The 27,396-nt window shown below is 43.1% G+C and overlaps 1 protein-coding gene across 1 annotated transcript in view; it reads right to left on the reverse strand.

The window, feature by feature from the left end:
• The window catches only part of npas1 (neuronal PAS domain protein 1), a 41,726-nt gene extending 14,707 nt beyond the window's left edge, over positions 1-27,019 (reverse strand). Inside the window, exons 1-5 of the mRNA XM_079556190.1 lie at positions 26,268-27,019; positions 18,108-18,275; positions 16,585-16,820; positions 6,990-7,057; positions 4,308-4,397 (exon numbers count right to left, since the gene is read on the reverse strand). Coding sequence (XP_079412316.1) covers positions 4,308-4,397; positions 6,990-7,057; positions 16,585-16,820; positions 18,108-18,202 — 489 coding nt within the window. The 5' untranslated portion in view covers positions 18,203-18,275; positions 26,268-27,019. The remainder of the gene's footprint in view (positions 1-4,307; positions 4,398-6,989; positions 7,058-16,584; positions 16,821-18,107; positions 18,276-26,267) is intronic.
• Positions 27,020-27,396: the final 377 nt, after the last annotated feature.

Here is a 27,396-nt window from a genome sequence, read left to right on the forward strand (position 1 = left end):
AAAACTTTACTTATGTACTGTATGCTGTATGATGTGGGAAGGTCTGTATTTGTACAGGTCATATTGTATTTGAAGCAACTGTGGGTTTAAGAGACAAGAAACAATTACGTTTCATATTTAGATTATCATTATCATCATTAGATCATTATATAGGGGCAATCTAAGCATCAAACTGCTGAGCTGGGAAAACTGTCAAATTTCAAGATGCTACACTGGTTTTAGAAAATCTTACGCAGTTTGGCTCCTCCACCAATTTCTAATTCTGTAAATCTGAGCAGGAGACAGACTAGATCTGCTACCTCCAATAATCTGTTAGTCCCCCTCAGGAAAAGTGCCTTCAGCCAGTCGGCCTTTTCAGTGAGACCAGCTCTGGAATATTATCCCTTCTCATATACGCAATGTTGATACATTAAGGCCTTTCAAAAATATGCTAAAATCATGGTTACTTGAGAATCAAACTTGTGCACATCACCATTAATGTATTTTATTTCTTGATGCTTTTGAGCTGCCTGTGTAATTCTGCCTGTGTGTAATTGTGTTGATGATGCACCATGTGTAGTGCTGAATGTTGCCATAGGTTCTGTATGAGATCATAATAATGAATTGTTTTAACATTGTATAGGCTAATGATTGTTGTTGTTATTGTGTATTGTTTGCTGCTGGCAATTTTCAAATCTTGCCCAAGGAACTAGTGAAAACTAGCTTTAGAGCTAAAACTGGCACATTTACAGAGATGTTTATTACAGGGACTAGATGCAAGTTCATTTTTATACTCACTACTGCCACCTCAGGTCTTACGTGTGACTGCAGCTTCTATATTAAGCTCGTGCATGACGGCACTTGGACCTGAAGTAACAACTTTATGAGTGACAGTGCAGGATTTTAGAGGCAGTTGTGGTGAACAGGTCTGGGCTCATTCTACACATTAGGACATTGCTGGAACATGTAGGGGGATTAATTTGAACATTTTTATACTTGTTTTAAACCCTTTAATGTGCATTGTCCCTGTTCAAATAAATGAATAGGAAAACAACAAAAAATGAATGTCTTTGTGTGATGGGAGGAAACCAAAGCATCCAAAGAGAACCCATTTCCTATTGTATTTGTTTAGATTCATTTTAATGCCCTGTGTAATGTAAACTGTTAGCTGTTGTTAACTTTCTTAATGCATTTTTCTCACATCCCATTTCTTCATGCAGGGAGCGTAAAGGAGCTTTTCTTTCAACAGTAATGCACAAATCGCAATCAATAATAACGCTTTCACAATATATACTAGAAGAGGACAAAACAAATGTTATTCCGCTATTAGAAATCAGTGGGTAGTGTGGCCTTCCAGTTGTGTTAAAAATCAGTGTGCCACTTAAGTTGTGGAATCTCATGCTCAACAGAACGACAACAGACGTAAGTGTTGTGAATGAATTGTTCTAAGGAAACAGATACGTCAGTGGGGAAGACCTTGAGATGCCACATTTAAAAACACTCAATTGTCCCGGTTATTGTTGCACTAACTTCCTTCTTTCTCCTCTCTGCACTTGTGCTTGCTCTTTCTGTAGAACGTCTCTGTCTTATCACACCTCTCCCCTCTCTCTCTCTGCACTCTTTCTCTCTCTGCCTGTCTCTATCTATCTTCCCTTCCCCCTTGGTGTTTTTCCCCTCCCTACAATCAATGTGGCTTTTAAGATGCCTATCGATTTGTTCCCCTAGACAGGCCCAGTGCGCTGGGGCGACACTTTGATTGCTGGGCCAGTAATTACTGTTATTATTTATGCATCTGGGCAAAATGGCAGGACTTAACATTCACAGTACAAGAGGCCACAGGCAATCAACAGAGGTGAGCACCTGGAGAGAGGCAGAGAGGGCCAAGAGAGGAGGGACAGCACTTGAGCCGGAGCGCTCACAAGCACGGGCTGTCCGGCTGTGAGCACCAGGGAGATCGCATCACTTTACAGTAGAGGTTTGCTGTGTGATTGTGTCTCCTCGAAGGTAAAGAGAAACAGGCAAGTTTATCCAGTGAAACCCATTGTCACATGACTAGCCACCAACACTGTAATGATAAACTGTATATTAAGCATTCTGCAAACTACACTACAGCTGTTAATGATTTAAAAGTCAGTGCCAAACGTTGATTATTACAAAATCTGTCAAACTCTATGGAGAGCAGTTTTATTAAAATGTTATAATGTTTTCACTTGGAGTTGCAGAACAGCACATATTAGTGTCATGGACAAAAACATTTATCATTCAGGTACGTTCAGTCAATGCTGCTCTAAATGTTTCACACTGTACCTGCTGATGTTTCATTTTTGTATCTTTGTGGGACGACCTTGGCTTGGAACATTCCTGCTCTGAGCAGTAACTCCTCAAAGACACCTGTTCATTCCAGATCTACACATTCTTTGTCGGTTTTGTACAAAGTAAACTATTTTCTCTAAGAAGAATCTCAAGCTCTCAGTCATTTCGCAAACAATTTCATGAGTTTTGTCCTTTTTTGTTATATTTGTTATTCTGTTTTTGGTACTTCTGATCACAGCCTCCATTAAAAGACACTGATAATTAAGGGAATTTGATTTGATTGCTATTAATCTTGCAAATCATGTCATCCATTATGGGATCACTTTGTGTTTAATAGATTAAAAAGAGAAGCAGAGTAAATAAACTCAGACAGTGGATGTCAAGCTTCTCAGCTGGAAACATTTACTCTATATTTGAGACACTGTGTGCTCTAGGACTTGTGCTTTGACTTGAATCTGATTCATGGATTCAGACTTGATCACAGATGAAACTCACAAAAGGGTCAACGTGTGACTCGAGTTGGACTTAAAGGAGCTAGATGCAAGTTGGTCATTTTTATACTCAATACTGCCACCTTAGGTCTTACGCGTAACTGCAGCTTCTATATCAAGCTCGTGGATGACGGCACTTCGGACATGGAGTAACACCTTTTTGAGTGACAGTGCATGGATTTTAGTGGATTTTAGCGACAGTGGTGGTGAATGGCTCTGAGCTCATTCTACACATTAGGACACGGCTGGAATATGTAGGGGGAGGAAAAAACATAATTTTAACATTTAAAATACAGTCCCTTTAAAGACCTACACTGAAAGTGATAGTCTGGAAGTCTAAATGTTAACAAATGTTACAAAATATGCTAAATCAACCACCTGGTTTTAAAAAACTAATTAATAATATATATGTATTATTTTTTGTGGAGCCCCTCCTTCCCCGATCTTAGCCACGAATCAGAGTCTAGTATCCTCCCATGTCGACCAACGAGACGAGCTCTTTCTGTGAACCAGCCTGTCAGGTCCAATCAAGAGAGAGGGGGAGGAGCTTGATCGTTTACTTTTGAAATTCTGTTCCTGCTCACCTCATTTAGCAAACTAAGAAGGGCTCTCTGGTTAAAGAGGGGACTAATTTGATTGTTTACTTTCAAATTTCACTTTTCTCTCCTCACTTTGCAAACTTACAGACTATCACTTTAATACCTTTTTCAGATGTGGCATTTTCAAATTTTCCCGTTTTACAATTCAGGCTAAAAGTGAAGTGCATCATCTTTTTATTTGGTTGGGACAGTGCGTGTTAATGGACACACATGGGACTAAACACGGCACACAGGATTTTAGCCATTTGTTAACCACTTAACCCCCGGAGATTTTCTTTGGCATTATCCAAATAAAAGCTTCTTGAAAAAAAAAAAGCATCAAAACAGTGACAACAATGAGATGAAACCGCAACAAAAAAGCCACAAAAAGAACTATCAAAAGAGCAATAAAAACGAGATGACAATGAAGATGATAAAAAGACATAAAAAATGTGATGAAAATGCATCAAAAAAGTGACCACAATACGGCAACAATGCAATGAAAAAGATCAGTTTTGCGGATCTTAGCTTTCAAATGAGGCATTGGCTATAGTCTGTACGAAGCTTTTCTATTTGGGTATTGCCAAAATGGAGAAAAAGTGGGGGTGAAGAAGTCTGTCTCTATCGCTGTCCCTGTCCCTCTAACACACTCTCATTCGTCCTGGCCTAATGTACAAGTTTTTAGTGGTATCTTAATAAAATGTTTTGCTGTTTCAAAATCCATTGTAAAATCCAACGTGTCCTCAGAGTGGAGACTTTTATCATTAATCATGAGGCTGACAATCAAAAACTATATCAAAGCACCGTCATTTCTGGCATTCAGGCCTGTGACTCACTTTTGGGTCCTGCCCCGCCAGTTCAGAACCCCTGAACTAGACTGGGAGTACGCTGTGTCAGTATGTACTCACAAAGACAGGAAGAAATGTGTATATAGGGGCTTTCTTACCTGCGAGAGGCCCAGGTAGATTGAAACGGTCTCTGAGATGTAAAGGAAGCGTCCCTCCTGGCTGACCACAAACACGAACCCATCCAGAGACTGCGCTCGCACACACGCACGTACACACAAGCGCCGGCATAAAGGCAAACAGAAACAAGACAGACAAATTAGAGCAATTAGTGCGTATCGAACAAATTACAATGAGCCAGAGAACAAACAACCCGTCACCCCTCGGCCTCCCCTCTCAATTCACAAGAGCATTTCCCCTCTCTCTCTCTCTCGTTCGCCTTCTCTCAGATATGCATAAACAGACACGAGGCAAATCCCATAGACGCAGGCTTCCACTACAACAGCTGTCTACAAGAGCAAGGCAAAAATGGCACACAGAAAACGAATAGAGTGGATTTGGAAAAAGAACTGAGTGCGATACCTGTAAAAAGCATAATACCAACTGTAAAGGGCTGCATTATTTGGTTATCGATTATTCTACCGATTATTTTCACGATTATTTTCACGATTAATCACTTAGCTGTGAAATTATCACATAAAGCTAAAGTGGCATCTCTTGAGGACATGTTGATGGAGTAAAGTGAATGTTTGTCGGAGGCTCTTGGTGCTAATTCTGCTTCTGATTGGATGAGACACAGATTGATATTTATGAAATTTTCAATGTACCAAACACTGCAGACCCTGACTTCAAAAACAAAGTAGGCTTTCATGAAAAAATACACAATTTTCATGTTTTTTCTCTATTTGAGTCTGTGTTTACTAGAAAACGATTAATCGATTACTAAAATAGTTGTCGACTATTTCAATAATCGATTACTGTGCTATGCTTTTTGCAGGTATTTGTAATCTCAAACACATCTTTATCACTTGTTGGTTAGAAAATGCAATATTGATCTAAAACAAAATGATTTTCACACGATCTCACCGTCTGCAGGCAGTAGTTTGAATGTAACGCTATTCACCTTATTCCGGAGGTTTGCGTGGGCGCCGCCCCTTTTCTCCAATCAGTTAAAGCTGGGGTACCTGATTTTTTTGGCGTTGTAGAATACATTTATTTTTGCCACCTCTGAGAATGTTGCAAACACAGCAAAACACAGACCTTGTTGTATTGTCTTCACCTAAAGTTTTACTGAGCAATGGATGATAGAAGTCTAATCTAAGTTAGTGGCATTTATCTTGGGGGTGGCCCTGCTTCACTTTGTCACCTCTCAATGCTGTAGATGGGTGTGAAATGTGCATATAACTACATTCTTTGAACAATTTGAATACACAGGAGGGACTGCGAGAGCTGGAAACAAGTTTGGGCTAAAACAAAAAATGTCACTGTTTGAACATGAACAATTAGGTACCCCAGCTTTAACATAGAGGCAAAAAAAAGAGACAAAAGTGGGCGGAATAAGGTGAATAAACAGTGACACAAGCTTTCACGTGCAGCTTACAGCATGCTAGCAAATCCGCGTTGCTGTGATGAACACGATATGCTGAATTATGGGCTTCAAAAACGTGGTGGACAGTTTTGTTTTCCGTCTGTGACACAACATAATCCAGGAAATACAAGAAGTGACCGTAGTGAACAGAGTTGTGTGAATGAAGCTAAAGTACTACTCTAGATATGTTTCTGACAAGGGAAAAACGTTATAACATGGTTCAAAGTCATTGTACTATAATAAAACACCATAGAAACATAATATTTCTTGTTTGGAAGCGACGTTGTACTGTGTAAATAACAGTGCTCTTTGCCACTTTTTAATCGCAGCATTAATATTGCAATTTTGGCTTGTCTGCAATCAACTGCGCAGGACTAAGTGGCGTGTAAGAAAGCCCAGCCATAGCCCAGAGCTGTTTCAATCCGCTGTAATAAACTGGGACCTGGACGTACACAGACTTCCAGACACTGGTTTGGACCAAAGTCATTACGGTGATTCTAATGAGAAGTGAAAGGTATACAGCCAGCCCATTAGAGGAGAACTGCATCTGAGAATAATATTAATCGTCATAACAAGCATGCCCATACACACAGTAGCCGCTGCCACTTCCGCCGAGAAGAATGATTGCTATTTTGGTGCTTAAAATGGTATTGGTAATTTATGCCACTGACACATCCAGTATGCAAATGAGTGGCCGTGGTCTGGGGTGTCGTGCGGATGTCGCGGCGTGAAGGGGGGAAAAACCAGTCCAGCCTGAACGTCGGAGAACTAAAGTGCAATTATCAGGCTATTACAGAGGCAGGCTGGTCGGGAAGGAACCATACAGTTTTGCGGAGCGTTAATTTGATTTCTATCAGCGCAGCCATCCCTATGCCTTTCCTGTCCTCTTTGAATATGTCGAAACAGCAGACATATGTAAGATCTTTTTGTTTCACCTTTTTACTTCTCGCTTTCGGCCACTTTTGGTCCAATCTAACGGGTAATCTACTACTCTTTCTACCTATAGTTCCTCACCCACCGCATGAAAAAACCCTTCAGAATAAATTCTTCTGTCAGAGGAAAAGGATGCATTCTTTGGCAGCCAACAATACAGTAAGACAGAGTATGACATTTATTAGACACACGAGCAGCCAGGAATCTGAGTGAAAACATACTGAGAAGGTGCAGGAGCAAAACAAAAGCTGAAGTCATTTAAGTTATACGTTATATGAAAGCTGTAATATTTTATATGTAATATTTGAGAGAGAGCGCTTACCTGAAGTAGGTGTGCCCCAAGGTGCTGCTCAAACATGTCCGTGGCCAGAGAGTGCGATGATCGTCTAACTGTAGAGACAAAAGACAAACATTGTTATAGTTGTAATAAAGACAAAACAATTATGGCTGTAACTATAGACCAACACAGTGAGTGAGTACATTTATTTGTTAAACTAGGGGAAAGTTATTTCACAAAGCAATTGCTCAAAGTCAGTTAGGTATAGCGTTCTAGATTTGCATAGAAACACATTGACTATATAGTAAATAATGGCTATGTTTAGTAAAACCTGCACATGTCTGAATAAAGTTAACTTTATCTTGGCTTTGGTGATAAACAGCCAAATAGGCCACAACAGTTTGTGTGAAAAAATGAGCATAAGGAGGAGGCTATGTGACGCACAGTACTCAATCTCCAGCCGACACGCAAACAAACACACACACGCACACACATGCAGCATTGAGCGTCTGCATCGCCACTCTTAATGCATCCCAAACACAAGCTATCAGAGCTGCTTCAGTGCCAAAGTGGTGCTGTTTACCAAGGCAATTACAATACAAATAGAGTTGGAGGTGGTTAGGTAGGAGAGAGGGGGGAGATAGGTGTGAGAAGAGCAGAAAGGGTAAGCTCGGGAAAATGAGAAAACACTAAGGAAGGCGAGAGTGATCACTTTCTCCAAGCCAAGGGGAGCACAGGGGCCACGCTGACGTGGAAGATTAATTTAGCAATCAGCCGTACTTACTGTTTTATGTCAAAAAGAATATGTGACACTGGGCTTGTGTGCTACCGCTAAGGGGAGCATATGGGAGAACTAATCTCACTCCAACAGGGCTCTTTTTTGAGCACAATGTTCCCCATCCGGCAGAAACAAACTATGCGTGTATATACACACCAAAGCATATCAATGTGCACGTGTGTGTACTCCTGTGCATGACTTTAAGGATCATCGGATACCTGCAGGCGTGTGTGTGTGTGTGTGTATGTGTGTGTGTCGCTGCAAGGCTGAGGGAAATCAATACACGTTATGACAGGAAAATGAAAGCGCTGCTCTGGGTTACAACTGAACACAGAGGTAAGGTCCACACAGATGGGCGACACACACATACATGCTGGTATATATATATATTTATATATATACATATACGGGCCAGCCGGCTGCCTGTGATGTGTGTTTGCTGAATAGGAGAGGGAGGCATTCCATTAGAGCACACACACACTTTAAGAATACACACAGCAATGAATTCTCATGCACAGACTTCACAGTGGCAACATGCCCCCGATTAAACAACACACACACATAAATACAGAGCTGCCGGACAAAGCCACTGTGGCATTGTGAGATTGGGGTCCCCCTGTGTGACAGAGTGTGAATATAAATAAGGCCAGTCCATTCAGACCTATGAAAGAGGCTCTGGTGCTGGGACCCTTCAGCTTTAGCCAGTGGCTGCCCGGAGCAGGGGGAGGGGAGCTCTCTCTGCTGTCTGTCAGCTCCCTGTGGGCCTGGGGTACACCACATCCTTACCCCAACACAGGCATATGAGGATGCAAGTTTGTGCATATCATTTCCCAAAAGAGCCTGCGTGAGTGTGTGTTGGAAGTTCCCCTGGAGGAGCGGAGGTGACGCTGGGCGATCAGTAGTGCTGAGTAGTGTCACACTGGTTGTGACATGAAGCCAGGGGGGCTGACGGATGAGTCTACACACAAACACACACACGCACACACAAATACACAGAGGGGCATTTATTAAAGACTGTCAGGGGACAATAGGGCAGGCCAGGAAACCAAAACACTGGACCTGTGTGCGCGTGCACGGCTGTGTGCACGTGAGGAAAGGGAGAGAGCCTCACACTCAGAGAACAAAGATCCCTCTGTAGGCGAGCTGTGAACCTCCGCTCAGTGATGCAAGGGCATGGGCACCTTTAAAACAAAACTACCAGGAATATCACTCAAAATACTCAAGCAACTATTTAGATCGCTATATTTTTTTTGTGGGCTGATGACAATGAATACTGTACAGCCCAGCGGAGTTGCAGGTGGATTATGTGAGGTCACATTTGCCTTCAGCACATGCCTCACACATAATTAGTCCAGGTTTGATCAAAATCTGTCAGTAAGAAAGTGCTTGAACTGGACCAAGGCCAGGGGCACTACAATCAGCCAGTCACAGTAGACACTGAACTGATGCTGTTTCATGAGTGGGTGACTCTGATAAATACAGTACGCGTTTAATGGGTGTTGTAGTGAACCAATTTCCCAACATTTCTTCACAGACTTGTATTAAAATGTAGGTTTAGAAACAAAGTGCCCTTGCCTGAGAGTGGACTTCAGAGTGCACCCGAGATCTTGGGTCGCTCTTTTCTTTCAAATTCCCTCTTCATTAGCTTCCTGGGACTCGCTGCAAGGTTTAATTTCATTGAGGGAATAGCAGAGCGGACGGGACAGGCAGTGATCAGACACGTTAATTATAGTCTGACTTGCAGGTCAATTCACAGGGTCTCCCCCAGCGTTCCAACGTGAAGAAAAGATAGAAATTTCATTTGAATGATTTTCATTATACCTCTGTCTAATACATAATTTACTCCCAGTTAAGGCCGGGAGTAATGGCCGCCTCAACGCAGAGCTGCACCAGCCCTAACGTGACACACACTCACCGATGGTCGTTCCACCCCCACAGTTCAAACTTTTTAACCAGGTTAGGGTGTTACCATGGGAACCGAACAAGCACTGGACCCTATTTCACACAAATGCTTCCTCTTTCTGCTCATCTTTCTGCCATTTTTTTCTAAACTACAAGAGTTCAATCTTAACTAGGGCTGGGCATCGTTAAACAGAAAAAAAGTTTAGTTACTACTGGTATCGAAAAAATAAAAGTATTTCTTTTATCTTTAGATCCAAGTTTGTTCCATGTTGTTGGCCCAGGGACAGCATTAAAGGAAGTAACTTGGTTGTTTAAGCTCAAATAAATTTGATTATAATAGATTTTTAGATGTGTTTTTTTCCCCCATTTATTGTTTTTTCCCCCTATTTTTTTTTTATGTTTTGCCCAATGTTTTCCCCATTTTTTTTTCTTTTTTGTGCCCCAGTTGTTCCTCATATTTTATTACTATTTTGCCTATTTCCCCCTATTTTTCACCATTTCTTTTCCTATTTTTACAATGTTTCCTTAGACATTGGTGATGAACCCGATTTTGTAAATTTGCAGATCCTCCACACATTATTGTTCTGCTTTCTGGTTCTACTGTAGATGGCAAATATATTAGTAAAGGTATCAGAAAAAGGATTGTTAAAGTACTGGTATCGGGAAAAGAAGCGCAAATGTACCCAGCCCTAATTACAATTAACTAATACGTACAGTTAGTTCACAAACCCGACTGCGACATTGATAAACTTTGCAGAATCCTGTCGCCTGTTCATCTTATGTTACAAATATCAGTGAACATTAGTCTTCAGGCGTTGCTAATTATGAGTAATCAAGATGTTTTCAGCTGCTGTCAACCCACTGACTTCATGTAAGTTTAACCTCTTAACCCCTGCCATAAGCTCAGCTTTACCCAAATCTAAAAGCTTACAGCCAATAGTCCAGAATCAGACTTGTTTTTATTGCCATTGTTTGTTCAAATCTAGGGATTTTTCTCAGAAACATAAAACATATAACACATAATTGAGATAATATGATTACATTTTAGTTAAAAATAAACTCTAAAAACTTTAAAACTATAAGGCAATAAGGGCATGCATAAAGAAGATTAAAATAAATAACAATATGATAACAACAATTTGACATAGAAATTGTAGTCCAGTGTAAAGCCTCATTTGAAAGCTAATGCCTGCAAGACTTGATTTAAACGGATCTTTATCCTTGCGTTGTTGCATCCTTTTTTGTCACTTTTTCTTTTTTTGCGTTTTCATCCTCGCTTTTCGGACATTTTTGTTGCCATTTTGACACTTCTTTCAAGATGCTTTTAGATTTGAGTAAAGCCGAACTGGAGAAAATGTGCTCGGTTCAGGCTGGGGTTAAGAGATTAAGTCAATATAAGTCAAAGCTTCTTTAAAAATCCTTAATGACAGCATAGACGTCTGATTTAGGTCTATTTAAGACCCCTTTTAGACCTGATTTGATCTATATCTTGACCTGGTGGTATTTGAAGGTAAAATATTTAACGAGATAACACTTTGTGTGAGAAGTTCGAGAACCCATAACATAAATGATGTCCCCACTATTTATTTGTATAATCTGCATAAAACATTCAGTGACAAATACCTGGCGGCATTTGTAGCAACAGGCCAAAACCACATCTATGATTTCTATGAGTTTGGCTGTGCCCACTCGAGCCAGATCTCCAGCCAATTTGTACCATTCAAATGTGCCTTTCCACGGACACAAAGAAACAGTGACCCTAATCGTAGCGTCCTCCTCTGCTGCCATCATCGTCTCTTCTCTGACATCCATCCCTCCCTCCGCTCCGTCTGAGCTCTATCTATCCCTCTGTCTCTCCATTCGTGGTTGGACATAATTTGAGTGCAATTAACTTCCCTTAAAAGCCCCGGCCCTGGTTTAAGCGTTCTGAATTAGAGAGCAGGTATAGAGGCTGAGGAGCGCATGAAGAGGTGGGGAGAGACGCTGTGGTGGGGGGGGGGGGCAGAATGAAAGTCAATGTCAGCGGTGGCAGCGTGGTGGAGAGGTATGTTTGACCTCACGAACACAGACAGTAAAACACTTGGGCTGCTGCTGCTGCTGCTGCTGCCACTGACATGTCATTGTGCTGTGCCAAGTGCCGAGTCAGAGAGGCTTTTCCAGCTGCTCATATTTACTAAACAGTATCTAAACTAAGCTAAACTTACATTAGTAGATCATGGTCATAAACTCTACGTCCAACAAGGATTTACCATTACAGCAAAGTTTTCAAAAAAGAAGTAATCTGTGCAGGATTGTATAAAGTAAAAACAAATAAAAACATTTAAAAACGTTTGCTATGTAGCTTTTAACCTCTTAACTCCCGCCTTAACCGAGTGCATCGTCTCCAATTCAGCTTTACCCAAATCTAAAGGCTTCTGGACTGGAGAGCAACAGTGCAGTGCCTCATTTGTAAGAAAACTGATTGTAGCGTGTTTTTTCACATTCTTTTCATGACGCTTCTTTGTTGTGTTTCCGTTGTTTTATTTGTTGTTTTTTTGTCATGTTTTCGCCACATTTTTGACCCTTTTTTGGTGTGTTATTGTTGCTTTTTATCTGGCACAATTTTGTCACAATTTTGTTGCTTTTTTTTCATTGCGTTTTTGCCATGTTTTCGTAGTCTTTTTGTTGCTTTTATTGTCGTCACTTTTTTGTCACCCATTTTGTTATTGTTGCTTTTCCGGCATGTTTCTGTTGTTCTTTTGTCACTTTTTTTTGTCACTTTTTTGTTTCGTTTTGTCCTTGTTTTCGTCGCTATTTTGACGCTTTATTCAAGAAGCTTTTAGATTTGGGAAAAGTATAATGTTGATGCCTCGTGGAAAATTTGTTGTGTTTTGTTTCATTCCAGTGTGTTTAGTCTGTTCCCTTTAAAGTCCAGACAGCCGAGGACTCATTAATTGTTCTATAAATGTTTTTGTTCTAAAACTAGGAGATGTTTTTAGATTTCTTTGAACTACTACACCTCTGTGCCAGTAGGTGTTAAACCACCATCAGTGCAATCTGCTGGGTTATCTTTTTTAAAAGTAAAAGTTGTAGGTAGTTGAGCAAAATATCTCCGCTGTTGCCTAAAAACGCATTTCTAGCTCTCACAAACCCTCCTGAATATCCCGATTATTCACCTGAGTTAATTAGAAGCTCATCTCAATCAGAGTTTATAGTGAGGCGGAAAGCCCGTTCATTTAAAACGGAGAACGACAGAAAATATTCTCAGCTCAAATCTGATGTTTAGTAGATTGATTTGTGAAAAATGGCCAATGTTCATTTGCACCAATAAGTCAACACTGCACCGTTTCTCTGCGCGGCCTAAAAATTGCTTTGTTTTCGTGTAGTTACTGATTTTATGGACTTCTCCAGTCCCATATTAACTGATAGGAGAAAAGGGGAGGGCACAATTCATGGCGGCGCCAACGCGAACTTCTGGAATAAGGTGAACAGAGTTCGGGAATGTGATGTCATATAGCTAAGCATTATGGGATTAGCGGCAATTGTAAACTAATGGAGATTTTAAAAGTTAAAATACTGGAGTTATTCACATTAAAACACTTGGACACAGCATAGATGTATTTACCAGTAGTAACTCAGCAGCCTACGGAGTTGTTCCACGAAACTTTTCTCCATTTTTTATACTGTTTTTAGCTAATGTTAATCAATGGAAATATATGTTGCAAAGATGGCGGATCTCCATGGTAACTATGGATTTTCACAGTTACGAATTCCACAGTTAATGTGAACAATAACTCCAGTATTTTGACTTTTAAAATCTCCATTAGTTTACAATTGCTGTTAATCCCATAATGCTTAGCGATATGAAATCACATTCCCGAACTCTATATACAGTACATCAATAACAGATCAGTGGTGATAAATAGAGACTTGTGAAAGGGAATTAGCCAAAGAAACACAGTCAACAGTCGTCATCACATATTTAAACGTTAAGAAATAGATGTTGAATCGCATTTAAACTGTTTGCTGATGATTAACGTCAAATATTGAAGTGAAATCTTACAAGTCAGAAGATTTCATGCTGGCTTTATATTGATGAGTTTCTGTAGATAACTGTACGAAGTAAATTTAGAAGACTTTGCTACAGGCGTTTGCAATACATTATGTGCAATAGCGGTCAATGCTATCAAATCTCAGTCAAGGTAAAGCTAAAACCGTTCCCACTCTGAACTTGCCCACATCAGCAGTGCCGCTAATTTCTTTTCTTTATCTTCCCAATTACTACAATCACTAAGGCCAAATAAGACATAATGTGGTGTTGAAACGAATTGGAATCGTCGTTTTTGCGCACATTATAAAACGACTGGGGAACGGAGCGAGATCCTAACAACCCCCCAAAGCAAAATTGACTGGGTATAGAGATGTTTTGAAATATAAATGATTTCGAATAAAAGGTTGGTCCTTGAACGCGCTGTGCAAATATCCACTACATGCGCAAACCTGAAATGGGAATGAACAACATAAGGGTCATTCTGCTTTTCCTTCCCTTCACCCTTTTTTCTTTATTCATTTGCTCCCACCTTCCATAATCTCTCTCCCTCTCTCCCTCTCTCTCTCTCCCTCGCTCTCTCTCTCTCTCTGTGAAGGTCATGCAATTGATTTTCCTCTGTCTATTCATTTTTCAAGACTGGCTTTGAAACGTGGGAAGCAGACAAAAGCCACACGGGCCCCTCCCCTTTTTGCCTCCATCCATCCCTCTCCTCTGGCTAGCCATCGTCCAGCCCTCCCCAAAAAAAAAAGAAAAAGAAAAGTTAAGTGCGGAGGAATGCACGCCCCGCCCACGTCCCTCGTATCTTCTCCTCCTTTCCCCCCTTCTTTCCGCTTTATATTCCGTCTCGGACAAATCTCTGACCACAATCCACTAACGGAATTAAAGCCATGCATCACACTTACTATCCTGCCAATGCATTGTGGGTAGACTTGTTCAAACAGATGTCCAAATTAGCATTGCCTCCCCCAATCCCCCCCCCACCACCCCAATCGGACCTGGCTATACGACCTGTTAGTACAAAATAAAATAATTGCTTTAAAAGTCGTGGCAGGAAAAGATAGCGCGAGTTTAGCCGGTGTCGCTCGCACGTGTTGCAACTCATTGTGTCTGGCAGCTGGCGAACAATTTTCCGTGACCTTCGTGTAGATGAGACAAGGCCCTATACACGCGCGTTTATGGTTCACATTTGTACAACAAGTGCTTTCATTGTAGTCCGCCACACATTTGTCTTTCTATTCCACTCGGGAGTTTCAGACGCGGGGATGAACGGATGCTCATGCACACCTGCTTTCTCTAAACAGCAGCCTCTTTTTTTTTTCTTCTTCTTCTTCTTTTTTTTTTCCTCTCAAGGCTAAGAGCAAACCTAGAATACACAAGGAAAACAATTTGCTGCCAGAAGATCGCATCCATGGCCACGGCGGTGAGGGGAGCTGACATACAGAAAGGGCTTATTGTTTGTTTGTACACACGGACTCTCAGTGCCTCTCTAAATGCACATACAAATTCACACGTATTCGGTAAAATTCATGTGATGGATGTTTTTTTTTTTCAATAGAGGTAAAGTTACTCCGCGATAGATCACAATTGTTGCATTGGATATTAATCTCTTAACCCCGACCTGAACCAAGCACATTTTCTCATTTGGTTTTCATTCATATCTAAAAAATATCAAAAATGAGATGAAAATGAGGATGAAAATGCAATAAAAAGGCAACACAAAAGTGACGAAAATGTGTGACGAAAATGCAACAAAAGAGCGACAAAAACTGGACAAAAAAGCCACTAAAGAGCAACAAAAAAGTGATGAAAATGCAACAAAAGAGCGACAAAAATGTTAACAAAAAGCAATGGAAATGTGATGAAAATATGACAAAAAAGTGACCAAAAAAGCACTGGAAATGTGACAAAAATGTGATGAAAGCCAAACAAAAAAGTGATGGGAACAAATTTCAAAAAGTTGACGACAACAAGTGGAAAAAGATTCACTTAGATGAGTTTTGTAGGTCTTAGATTTCAAATGAGGTGTGGATTTGGATCAAACTGAACTGGAGAAAATGCACTCAGTTAAGGTTCGAGTTAAGAGGTTTAGTTTAGTTTTCTGTTAATATGAAGTTTACATCAGGAAAAAAATACTTTAAGTACATGAAGTAATGTGGACAGCCGCACTTACAAAACGATGTTTAAATCTAAAGGAATCTGAAGTCAAATATTTAGACAATACAGTATACAACACAGAAGTAAAGCATCACAGATCACTGAGCAGAAGTACTTTGGTTAATACTGTATTGTTGAAAGATTCATTTTAATGATACACTTTAATTTAAACTTACCGGGTATGTACATGCGGAGCAACTTGCATGTCACATAGTATTACAGGGAAAAGCCTTATTCAAACATGAAACCTCACATCTCAGAAGAGACTAGAACTGGCAGCCGCTGCACACAAACACAGCTCTAATTGTACTGTAGCTGCGCTGTTTCCCCTCAGTAATAGTAGCAATTAGACAGACTGTATAATTACACTGTCCTCGTTATGTAGTTAATTTCTGTCATTACAAAGCACACCAATATTTCCTCTTTGTGTAGCCCTCGTTCACCGACGTACAACACATCCTCTCTATAACAAACACATCAGCGGAACAACGTCACACGTGTCATACATGAGCAGCGTGTGCACCCGCAGCTAATCACGGTCACTCCCTGCACGGCATAATTGTCCTTGTCCGAACTGGGTCTTTGTGGCGCCTGTACGGACGGGTATAAGCTGGACATTTTCAACTAAACTATTCAGATTTACAAAGATCGCACAGCATAGTCTTTCTTCTCGTCCCTGAATAAAGCGGACATCATCATCACGTCTAACAATTCAAAAAGCAAAACACACCATGATAGAAAGTAGATGTCTTCTCAACAAAAACTGCGTGGCTCACCTTTGCAGTTGTTGTCGCCCTCCAGTAGGGGGCTCCAGGGCGGGTCTCCCTGACTGGCGAAGGTGCGCATGTGCAGGTAGCTGATGGTGAGCCGGATGACGGAGGCCTTGTCCAACTGGCTCGTGATGGCGCCGGGCAGTGGCAGCATTTTGGCCAACTCGAAGAACTCAAAGTTCTCCTTGCCCCGCCGCGAACGAGCCGCATTACGAGACTTCTCTTTACGCAGGTTCTGGAGACTAAAAACAAGAGTGGAGGAAAATTATAGTGGGTGGATGGAAATTATAGTCAAATTAATTGATAGAGTGCACGGTGAAATTAGGACAAAACGGTACAAGAAAAGTCTGCGTCAGCACAGTGTAAGTGGAACAAAGTGGTTCAGAGTATCACATAATGGCCATTTACAGCCCACCTGTTGATTGATTCATGGCTTGTATAAATGACCCGAGTATCAGTCGTGAAAAACTCATTTCTTAAATACATATAATGGTAATGGTCCCTGCAATTCATGTGAAACAATCTCCATTCTACTCCCTCTTTGGCACAATGGCCTGGTAATTACAGACAAACTCCTTTCTTCTATCTGCTGAGCCCAGTCCTAATAATGCCATTTGCTCCAAAATCTATACGTGAACACGCGTGCACAATATTTCTATCTCTCTCTCCCCCCCCCCCCCACCCCTCTCTCTCTCGCCTGTCCCTGTTCCGTGTGCCTCATCTGGTCCCGGGCTGCTGAGCGGAGCCTGTGATTGAGGGATCAATAGGAGAGGGAGGGGCCGTGTGGCGGGGAGCGGAGGGAGGGGGTCCGGTGCTCAGGTAGCCTGTCTCTCTGATTGGATATTGACTCTCCTCAATGGGGCCTGAGTGGTGGAATTATGTTGTCACAGCCACTTCACAATTTGTGCAGGGGCGCCGCGCGAGAATGAAGTGTGTGCGCGGCTGTGTGCGCGGCCGGGGTGAGAGGCTGCAGGCGCGGACGACCCGGGCGATTGTCCCTGGTGTCCGTGTTGTTGATTCTTGTCATAAAAAGGCCACCAGCTGGGCGCGCATCGACGTGAGCCACTATAACACATATGTTCATAACTTAATCAGCGTGTATTCCTATCTTCTGCGAGCGCCGCTGTGCTCCTCCGTGTGTCGTGTTGCTGCCAGCCGCTGTAACATCTCATTATTATACCGCCTCGACCCCAGCCACCCAGAGCAATCAATATACACACATTGATTCAGCTTAGTTTTTATATCCGCTTGTAAATGACTGCCCATTAATAATTCCAGCCAAATTTACTTAATCTCCCGCTATGGGGAGGGGATTCGCCACTCTGACAGGATTGGCAGCGGGGCAACAAAGCGGGTTATATGTTGCACCGAGGAGAGCAATACAGGCGCGGGTGAATTGTGCATTACTGATGGAGAGTTGCTCCGCGGCTTGTCTGGCAAGTACAAGCATGGATTTCACCTTGTGTGCATTAATTCATGGGCATGCGTGCGAGCTTAGGCGGTGTCAGGCGGTGTGCGTCAGCCCTCACCATGGCAGGGTGGGAGGCTTGGCCAGTAGTCCTTGTAGGAAGTCCCACTCCACGCTCACGCACTTCCCCTCGCTAACAAATGGCATGGTCGCCATCCTTCTCCCAATTACGCGCCAACGCCCCTCTTAACGAAGGCTCTGATTGGCTGGAAATGAGACAGAATCAGACCTGAGAAGGAAAAGAAAAACATTGAGTTAGTATACCATGTATATTGGAAAAGTTTTGAAGCACAAAATATTTAATTTAAAAATGATTTTTCAATAACTTTATTTTTTAACCACTCAACACCCGCCTTAACCGAGCACATGCACATTTTTTCAAGTTCAGCTTTACCCAAGTCTAGCAGCCTATAGACCAGTGTGACACCACATTTGAAAGACCTGCAAAACTGATCGGGCATGTTTTTGTCCCTCTTTTGCCACTTTTTTGCTTTTAGATTTGGGTTAAAGCCAAACTGGAGAAAATGTGGAGAAAATGTATGTTCATGTGGGGGTTAAGAGATTAAAAACGTATCTATTATCTACATAGCTCTATCTATTTCAATCTTGAAATAAAACATCTACCAAAAAAACTGTCTTCATCGTCAGTGCAGACCACATCCAAAACTCATTGCGTTTCTTTGTATCCCTGGGGAGGACATTTCTCGCTTTAGTCACCTCACTGTAGTATTAACTGGACAAGAAAACATTTAATACATATCTATCAAAACAAGTCAGTTGACTCATAAATCAAAGCAACTGAGAAAGGGAAAAATAGTACGACTGCGGTCAATTCCGTCTTTGTTCTACAGCAGGAATCTCCAAACACTGGATGCTCCAAAACGAAGACTCCCTACTTTTCTACATACGCTTATATGCATCTTCTTGTTCTCAACACTGTTTGCAAACATTTAGGTAATATAAATAAACGTTATTCTCTTAAAATCTGTGACTAACTCTCCACCAGAGTCGCATTGTTCAGTACCTCTCTGCCATTTTGATAAATAACAGTAGCTCACAAGGTAAAAAAAACAAAAGTAAGAGACCCCTACAATATAAGCCGCACCATCTGACACACACTGACACAGACTGGAGAAAACAGGCAAGAACTGTGCCTTAAATCCTAACTTGGATCTCTTCATAGAAAACCTCTCTATCTGTAATCATTGTCTGGCAGCCCCTTGTTGCTCACTCCTGGACCAGATCTTGCCAATACTCCTCTCCGATCACTCCCTCCGCTCTGTGTTGACATTTAAAGGGCTGGCGTGGCCCCGAGCCCCCCGGTGTCATGCCCTTGGGCCTGCGATGCCCTCTGCCTCTCACTCTTTAACTCCCTCTGTCTTTGGCCGCGGCTGGGTCAGCACAATGAAGTCAGCGGAGTTTTGGCAGGGCAGAGGGAAATGGATTTCACTGTATGTGGACCCTGACCCCGGCTAAGAGGGGTCAGGAGGAGCTCAGCGGGTCTGGCACATATCATTTCACAAATCGGTCTAAAACAACACGTAATGTATGCATGAAATTTTGTTGGATGGGTTTCAAAAGCCAAGAGCAGTCAATGAGGGCTTGGAGCGCAAGCGAGGACGGCGATTCAAAGGGAAGATGGGGTCACCGTTTACCTCTGGATTTATGTGTTTGAGGATTAAAGCGGGCGTTCACACTTCCTCTGGAACATGGTCTGAGGTCGAGGATAAAGGCCGGCCTGAACTGGCAAAAGGGTGTGCTGGTATTTTCACTTGGTGAGTCAATAGATAATGAGGAATGCGTAATCTGTGCACTTAAATTCAGCTATTTAAACAAAGTCTTTGATGTTTTTCCAATCTTTACTTGGTTTGACGGGATAATGCCACTTGTGCGAACTAATCACAGTTTTACACTAGTGAAATGATCTGTTTCAAAGATAGAACCTGTTCATGGCCCATACTCACAGTACGGTTGCAGAAGAAACTAGGCAAAAAAAAGTTATTTGCGCTTAATGCAGATTGTGTTAACTATGCTCATGTGAGATGGGTAGTGTAAACTGTCTACTACACTGCAAAAACTCTTTTAACACTTGAAATAAGTAACATTTTCTTGAAATAAGTACTTTTGTCCTTCAATTGAGAGTCTAATGTCTAAGATGAAAAATCTTAATTTACTTGAAATAAAACTGTTGTGGGGTTTTATCTTAATTTAAGTGTGAATGTATCTTGCCCCATAGACAGATCTCTTGAAATTAGGCTCTCAAATCAAGCACAATTTACTTAATTTGGTTTAATTGATTTCATGAAAATCTCACTTATTTCAAGATTACTTTTTGCAGTGTATGACATTTCATTCTGTTTCAAAGTCTTCCTTCGTGTTGTTTATTATCCTTTCACTTCGCTAACATCTCAATAAGGTGAAAAATGTGCTCTGTCCAGAATAATTCCCAGGTTGACGGTATCTCACAGGCATACACCTGTTATAGTGCATGAATGAATGAATAGCCACCTGTTAGAGCTTGACAAACTGTGCTGTTTACCACAGAGCAAACAGTCTGTGTCCAATTCACTTCGCATTTTCTTACAGGGTTTGCCAGACTGTTCACACAGGGATTTTATGGCAAGACATAACTCAGATGTGATTTACTCTATCTCTCTTACTCTCATTCAGTGGCAAACTTCGTCATAGTTTGTCTGTAGGAGGCTCCAGTAAAAGGGAACAATGTTTCTGAAAGAGCCTCAGCATGCAGGGCTGACAGCCTGTTCTGGACACGTACTAAAGAGGAGATAGGGTCGAGCAAAGGGCGCCGCAACTCTGTCTAACAACTTCACCTCTGTCACCTCCTGCAGCACACCGGGATAACTGCATTTCAAATTAGGGCACATACAGTATAAGGAGATCACAAGGGGCCGTGGAATGTGAGGGGAATCATCTCCTGCCAAATTCTCACTGTCCCGTGAACCCTCGCCCACCCGCAGTTTTATGTTTATCTCTTAATTGACCCTATCTGCGCGTATCTAATCTGACCTCCCATCTTTGTGTCTCAGATATCTCCTCATCTCGGGCCGCGCCTCCCTCTATCAGGGCACACAGAGGGGCGTAATGGACAGGGGCCTGCACAGTAATTATTCAATCAGCCTCATAACCTTGTCACAGGTTGGGCGCTCCATTATTGCACTCGCCCAAATGGACCCCGCCACTTTGACTGCTAATGCGCTCACGCGTGGCGGTGCAGAGACATGTCAGAAGTGTCAGAGGATGAAGGATGCCCCAATCAAAAGGAGGCTTGAGTTGAGGATGCACAGAAATGATCAACCTGTTCGCAGCACGGTCGCAGGTGTTCTCAATGTGTTGCTGCAGTATTGAATATTTATGACTGTGCTGTATGTAGATAAGTGGGACCCTTAGCCTATAGGGCCGTGCTCTCTTGGCTGGGGCTCAGCAGCAGCACAGAGGAGGCCACTGCGGCGCATGCTCACAGGCGATACTTGCCGCGCGCTCTCTCTCTGGCTGCTCGCTTGGCTCGTGCTCTGTTTATTTTCTGTAGGGACGTTTAATTAGGGCCTCCAGCTGTCAGAGGTTCGTTAGCGCGCCCCTCCTCTCGGCAAATCCGCCCCTCCCCGCGGGGAGTCAGGGGCATCAGGCAAATGAACACATTTAAGTCAAACGGCACGCAGACAGACAATAGGCTGGTGCTGTGCCACCAGCTCCCCTAGGTAGGAACATGCTTGTTTTATGCCTCATCTCCTCAACCCCTGGGGCCCAATACAGAAGCTGTCCCGGACTGTCAATGTGCACACTGAGGTACACTCATAGGACATGACACCACATCTATGCTGAAATCACACCAGCGAACGTCCACCTCACTCCTAACACAACAATCCTTACACTTTTTTTAATTAAAGTAAGATCAAAGAAACAGTGCCATAGGTTGGACTTAGTCATCAAAGCACTTACAGCCTCATGTCGGCTGTTTGGCACTGTTTACTCTCATAAATTCTGCTCATATTTTCTAACATCTCCGCGCAGACCAGCCATCTTTAATTATCTCTGACCAGAGGTAAAAGCAGGAGAGCACAGATACAACGCCGATCTAAGTTATTCCTGAGAATAATATTTTATCAAACAGGCAGCGTTCAATATCATGGAAGATGTAGAAAACATGGTTTGAAATAACACGCACAGAATATCTAATGTGGCTAGTTTTCTATCTGGCCTTTCATGTTGTTGAGTAGTTGTAAATGAGTGTCTGGAGCATCCAGGGAGATGAAGTTTGGTATTCTGGTTGGAGGGCTGAAAACTACTTATCATGCATTACGGCCCTGGTTGGACCTCAGGATTTGGAAGTCAAAAGACTATTTAATGTACAATTTTTCAGCCGCTGATCAATCGACAGCTGCTGGACATGAAGATCTCTCTCGCCTTCGCCTCCTATATTCCGCATTCTGCTTCCGTAAAGAAGCGCCGGCTGCGGTTGACCTTGGCGACTCTGGATCATTCCCAATCCAAGGTTCTCTCAAAGTCTCAAGGGCTTGGTAACCCCCCCCACCCACCCCTCACCACTGCCGCACACACACTCTCCCTCTACCCCCATAACCCTCTCCACGCTCCTCCCTGGCCCCCGCGTGGGTCATTAATTATCTAATGGAATCAATACGGCGTCAGATTGGACCGGCATGACCCCGCCCGCCCCCAGGTACCGCGATGTTGATGAAGAGGAAGAGCTAAAGAAATGGCCTGCAAAACAGCCTGTGGGAGTGGGCACCTTTGTAAAGTCACCGTGCGGACCTTCCCTAAACTGAGGGAATAAAGAAATCAGTGATAAATAAATGATTAGTGGGCGAGCGGATGGGGGATGGACGGAGCGTACATGGAGGGAAAGCGAACTGGACAGGGGAAGGGTAGCACAGTAAAGATACACATGAAAAAAAAAAAGGGGGAGAGAAAGAGATTTGCTAATGTTCTTCCTTGGTAATCAATACCTGCTTCTCCCTCCTCTTTTATTACAAAGGCCTTTGGTGAAGTGCGCTTTGATGTCCACTCCTCTCGGGCGTGGATCTGCAAAGAATGCAATCCATGCCTGTCATAATTACCGTCCACCTTGGCCCCCGTCCGCACAAAAGAAACTTTGCCCGTACTGTGTAAAATATGAAGCTATCGACTATTAAGCATGTACTCTCTACGGGGTGTAAAATCAACTTCATTAACTACTCTTATCCCGATTTGAAGCGGTGCCTTTTGAATGGCAGCAGCGATTAATAAACGGCAACAATGCGCTTTGAGGTGAGGACAAAAGCGCTGTAATTACTGCGCAGAGAAGCAAGCAATTACAAGCAAATTCAGCAAAACAATCATTCTTTCTACAAATAAAAAAGTCAAAACTAGTAAAAAAAAAAAGTTAAAGCGTTTGTGGAAAATGAGAAATTGAACTCACATGACAGACTGCATGAAAAAAGTATTCAAAAGATAGAAGAGTTAAAAAATCATAGAGACAAAAAGGGCAGAGAAAAGTATTAAAATCAAGTGTACATTATTATCTCACACTATTCACAAAAACTCCCAAAGTTTCTTGTGAACTCGACAGAAACTTCTAATTTTGGCCGCACAAAAAAAGTACATGCACTCTCCTATAAGACTGAAGATGGTAGATCACTCCCGTAGGCAGAGACCACATCAGCACTGACCTCCAAATAACCACAGGCCAGAAGCGCTGCACACAGGGTCACTGACTGCCTCCCATACAAACGCTGCAGCCAAACATGAGCCAGGAGTTGAAAGCACAATCCAAACTGCAGCGGAGAGATGTCCACATGCTAATGCCGACACATCAATTAGCATGGGGGGCAGGAGTCAGAGTTCAGACCAGTGTCAAACTGTTGATAAAGAGTTGGACAAGTTGTGTAGGTGTCAAGGGTGCGCAGGGAAAAGCTGGCCAAATACTTATATTCCCACTCAGCGCTCCCAGCTATTTGTTCTTCTGTACACTTCCAGAAAAGCTGCTACAATTAGGCACAAGCGCTTGATGTGATGGGATGAATTTACAGACCCAACATGGAAAGTTGAAAGAGAGATTTTCAGAATGCATATACATGACATGCACATGGGCGAGCTTGTGTGTGTGTGTGTGTGTGTGTGTGTGTGCGTGGGGTGCGCGGCCGTCTCCCTTCAGGCCGCACTATGAATGACAGCGGGGGTTATGTAAGGAGCCACACGGGGCAGGAGTGGACAGTCCGAGCGGAGATCAGGTCAGCAGAGTGTGACACTAAACACATCTCCCTGACACTGCGCTGACACCTTCTGTGGCTGTCTGTCAGCACGCCTCACGCGCACAGACACTTCCCGCGGATAGACACGCTGGCGGGATATACACACGGCGGGCCATAGACACGCTCGCACATAGACACACCGCATGAGCACGGCCTGCAACTGTCTGTCAACACAGAGACAGAGGCGAGCGCAAGAGGGACGTGCGCCAGGCGTCTACCTGCGGACCTGTCAGTGAGTCACTAAAGTGTCTGTCGGCTCCAGTCTGCTAAACACTCTTCATTTAGTCGCTGCGCTTTTGATACCAGACGTTTAGCGTGGAGCGTGGGTTGATCTAAAGAAAGACAACCTTGGGAAACCCTACAATACGGAAAATCTTTTCTGTAACAATTATCTTAACTCACATTACAGCAACATGAGCTTTGCATAAGACTTTGGAGGAAGTAATTAAACTTGTTTCACTTCAGAACTTGAAATTCACAAGACACAAGTTCTGAAATAAAAGGTGCGCAGATAGATCAAACCAATGAATTTAAAGTATAGCGATAGGTCACAGCGATCTGAAACTATTACGAGAGCATTTACTCTACACATTTAATGGTCTGGGGCAAAGCAAAGAAATACTTTAATACGAAATGTTAAAACAAAGGTGGCCGTTTGATATAAAGGAAAGGGAACTGACGACTTTTAACCTGAAATACACTGTGAAAAAGGTAAAGATTTGGAAAGAGCAAGCGTTTAGCAAAGTCACAAACTTTTCTAAGACACCTGCAGTGATAGCAGTCCATTAAACCTATAACATCAAGTCGTAAAAAAACCTACAAATCCGTCTAAATGATTAAATGATGGTCGTTGTTTGGAGTGAGGGATCTATATTTACCACATTAATGCCCTACGACTTTTGCCTTTCAGACAAATCATAAGGACAGAGTAAGATCAATGAACCAAAGCAAACCCTAATCCACGGTGTACATTATCTACAACACAAATATTGGCTGAATTATAGTTGGAAATCCACAAACACGGGACAGATCTAACACCCCTCTAAACCACACATTTATCACAGAATTACTTCAGCGGAGCTCTCCCTTTGACTAAAAGCCGCCAAAAGCCCCAGACACAGAAATTCCTGGTCGAGAGCCTGAAATGCACTGGTTTGATGTTGTTATTTACTTTTTGCACGGCGTTCAACACTGCTCGCTCGTCACAGTCGTTTTTTTTTGCCGATTGGGACCACCTGCTGAAACGCGCCCGCAGGCAGCAGCACCACTGAGGCACTAAACTGTAACCAATTGTGCGAGTGCAGGTGGAGAAACGCACACACACACACACACACACACACACACACACACACACACACCCGCACACACACGTCTCATTTATCCCCGTGTCGAGAAGAGCCATTATTATTAAAGTCAAGCAGCGCGCAAGCATAAAGCCACTTAATTATTTGGCTTATCTGAAAAAGCAAAGATTGGAACTTTTTTTTTTTCTTTCGCTGAGGAAATGGTAATCGGAGAAATTCAGAAGCGGGCGGCGGATGAAAGGTGCGAAGCCATCACGTGGGGATGAAAGGGTCTTTTAATCAGAAAAATTATGTGGAATTATCTCGAATCAAATAATTAGAACTTGCAGTGTAACTAATGTGACCGCGCGAAGCAAGAGTCTGCACTTTTGCTGAATCTTGCCTTTTTCTGTAAAATACGCCTCTTAACTAAATGGTCAAATCTGAAATATTAAGGAGGATTTAAAATGTGTAATTACGCGGCTATCAGAAGGGCTGTTGCGAGGCATTGGTAATAAACTAACACATCAAAGTCAGCAGGCTAACTTTTGCACGGAAAAACAAATCTGTCAACATCACAAAATCCAATGGGACAGCGGAGTGTTTCTGCGGCGCGCCTGTATGAAGTGTGCGCAACGCAAATAGTTGTCAGATCACACTCGCTCCACTCACCTGTCAGACATTTCTTTGCAGACTCGCCGCTGTTGCTCTCATCCACTTTCGCAGCTTCTTCTCCTTCTTCTTCTTCCTCCTCCTCCTCTGCCGCCTCGCTCTCCGGGATGCCCCCCCCCTTTGCTCTGTCCTGTCCGGCACGTCCTCTCTTCGACCAGCGGCAACGGCACCTCTTCAGAACTGGCTCGGATCCTAAAAACAGCAAACAAACACTGGACGGACGGAGGTGTCGGATGGAGTGGTGGTGGTGGGGGAGCGGCAGCAGCAGCGTGGTGGAGGAGAGGACCGCCCTTTCGCTTCACACTTTCACAATGTCCGGCGCGCGCGGGGACAGGCACATGGATAGGCGACTCCGGTGACCAAAGCGTGTGTGTGTGTTGTTATTGGGCTGTGTGCGCGCGTGTGTGTGTCTGATGTAGTTCTTTCTCGGACTCACTTCCCCAACACTGCTCTTCGGAGATGGACTCGGATTAGGACCCCGGCAGTGTGTGAATCCTCTCTCTCTCCTCCTCTCCTCGCTCTCTCGCTCCAGCCGGCATCGCACGCCCCAGCTCTCCCCTCTCTCCCTCTCCCTCTCTCTCTTCCCGCTCATTCACTACTCTCCTCGCAGCGCTCTTTTCATTTCCTCTTGGGAAAGCCACCGCGCGCACCGGTTGTCTGTGCCTTCAGCTGCTCCCTCTCAGTCACTAGTAAATATAAAAGGCATGCTTGTACAGCCCCTCCGCCTCAGTCTCCCTGTGCCTCTCTCGTCCCTCCCTAACGCCGCTGCCGTGTCTCATGCTTTTTCGCTTACCCCCCTCTCGCAACGACCCCCCCCACCCCAACACGACCCCCCCCCCCACAACCTCCCCTTCTTCCTTCCCTCTCCAGTTTTTCTTTCTCACTGTCAAAGCTGCCTTTCAAATGCTGATTAGCAGGAGGGAGGGAGGGAGAGCGGATGACTGGAACAAGTGGGAGATTCCATCACAGTCACATGTGTAGTAAAGTCTGACTCCTGTCACAAACACACAACACACATGTTTGTTTTCGGAGGGCGCCTCGTCGGGACGCTTTATCCTTGATCAACCTGGAGCACAGAGCAGAGGGAAGTGAAATTAGTGCAAAGTTCTTTAAAATACGTAAATAGAAA

Source organism: Gobius niger (assembly GCF_951799975.1).
Source record: "Gobius niger genome assembly, chromosome: 1".
In the NCBI taxonomy this organism is placed as follows: domain Eukaryota; kingdom Metazoa; phylum Chordata; class Actinopteri; order Gobiiformes; family Gobiidae; genus Gobius; species Gobius niger.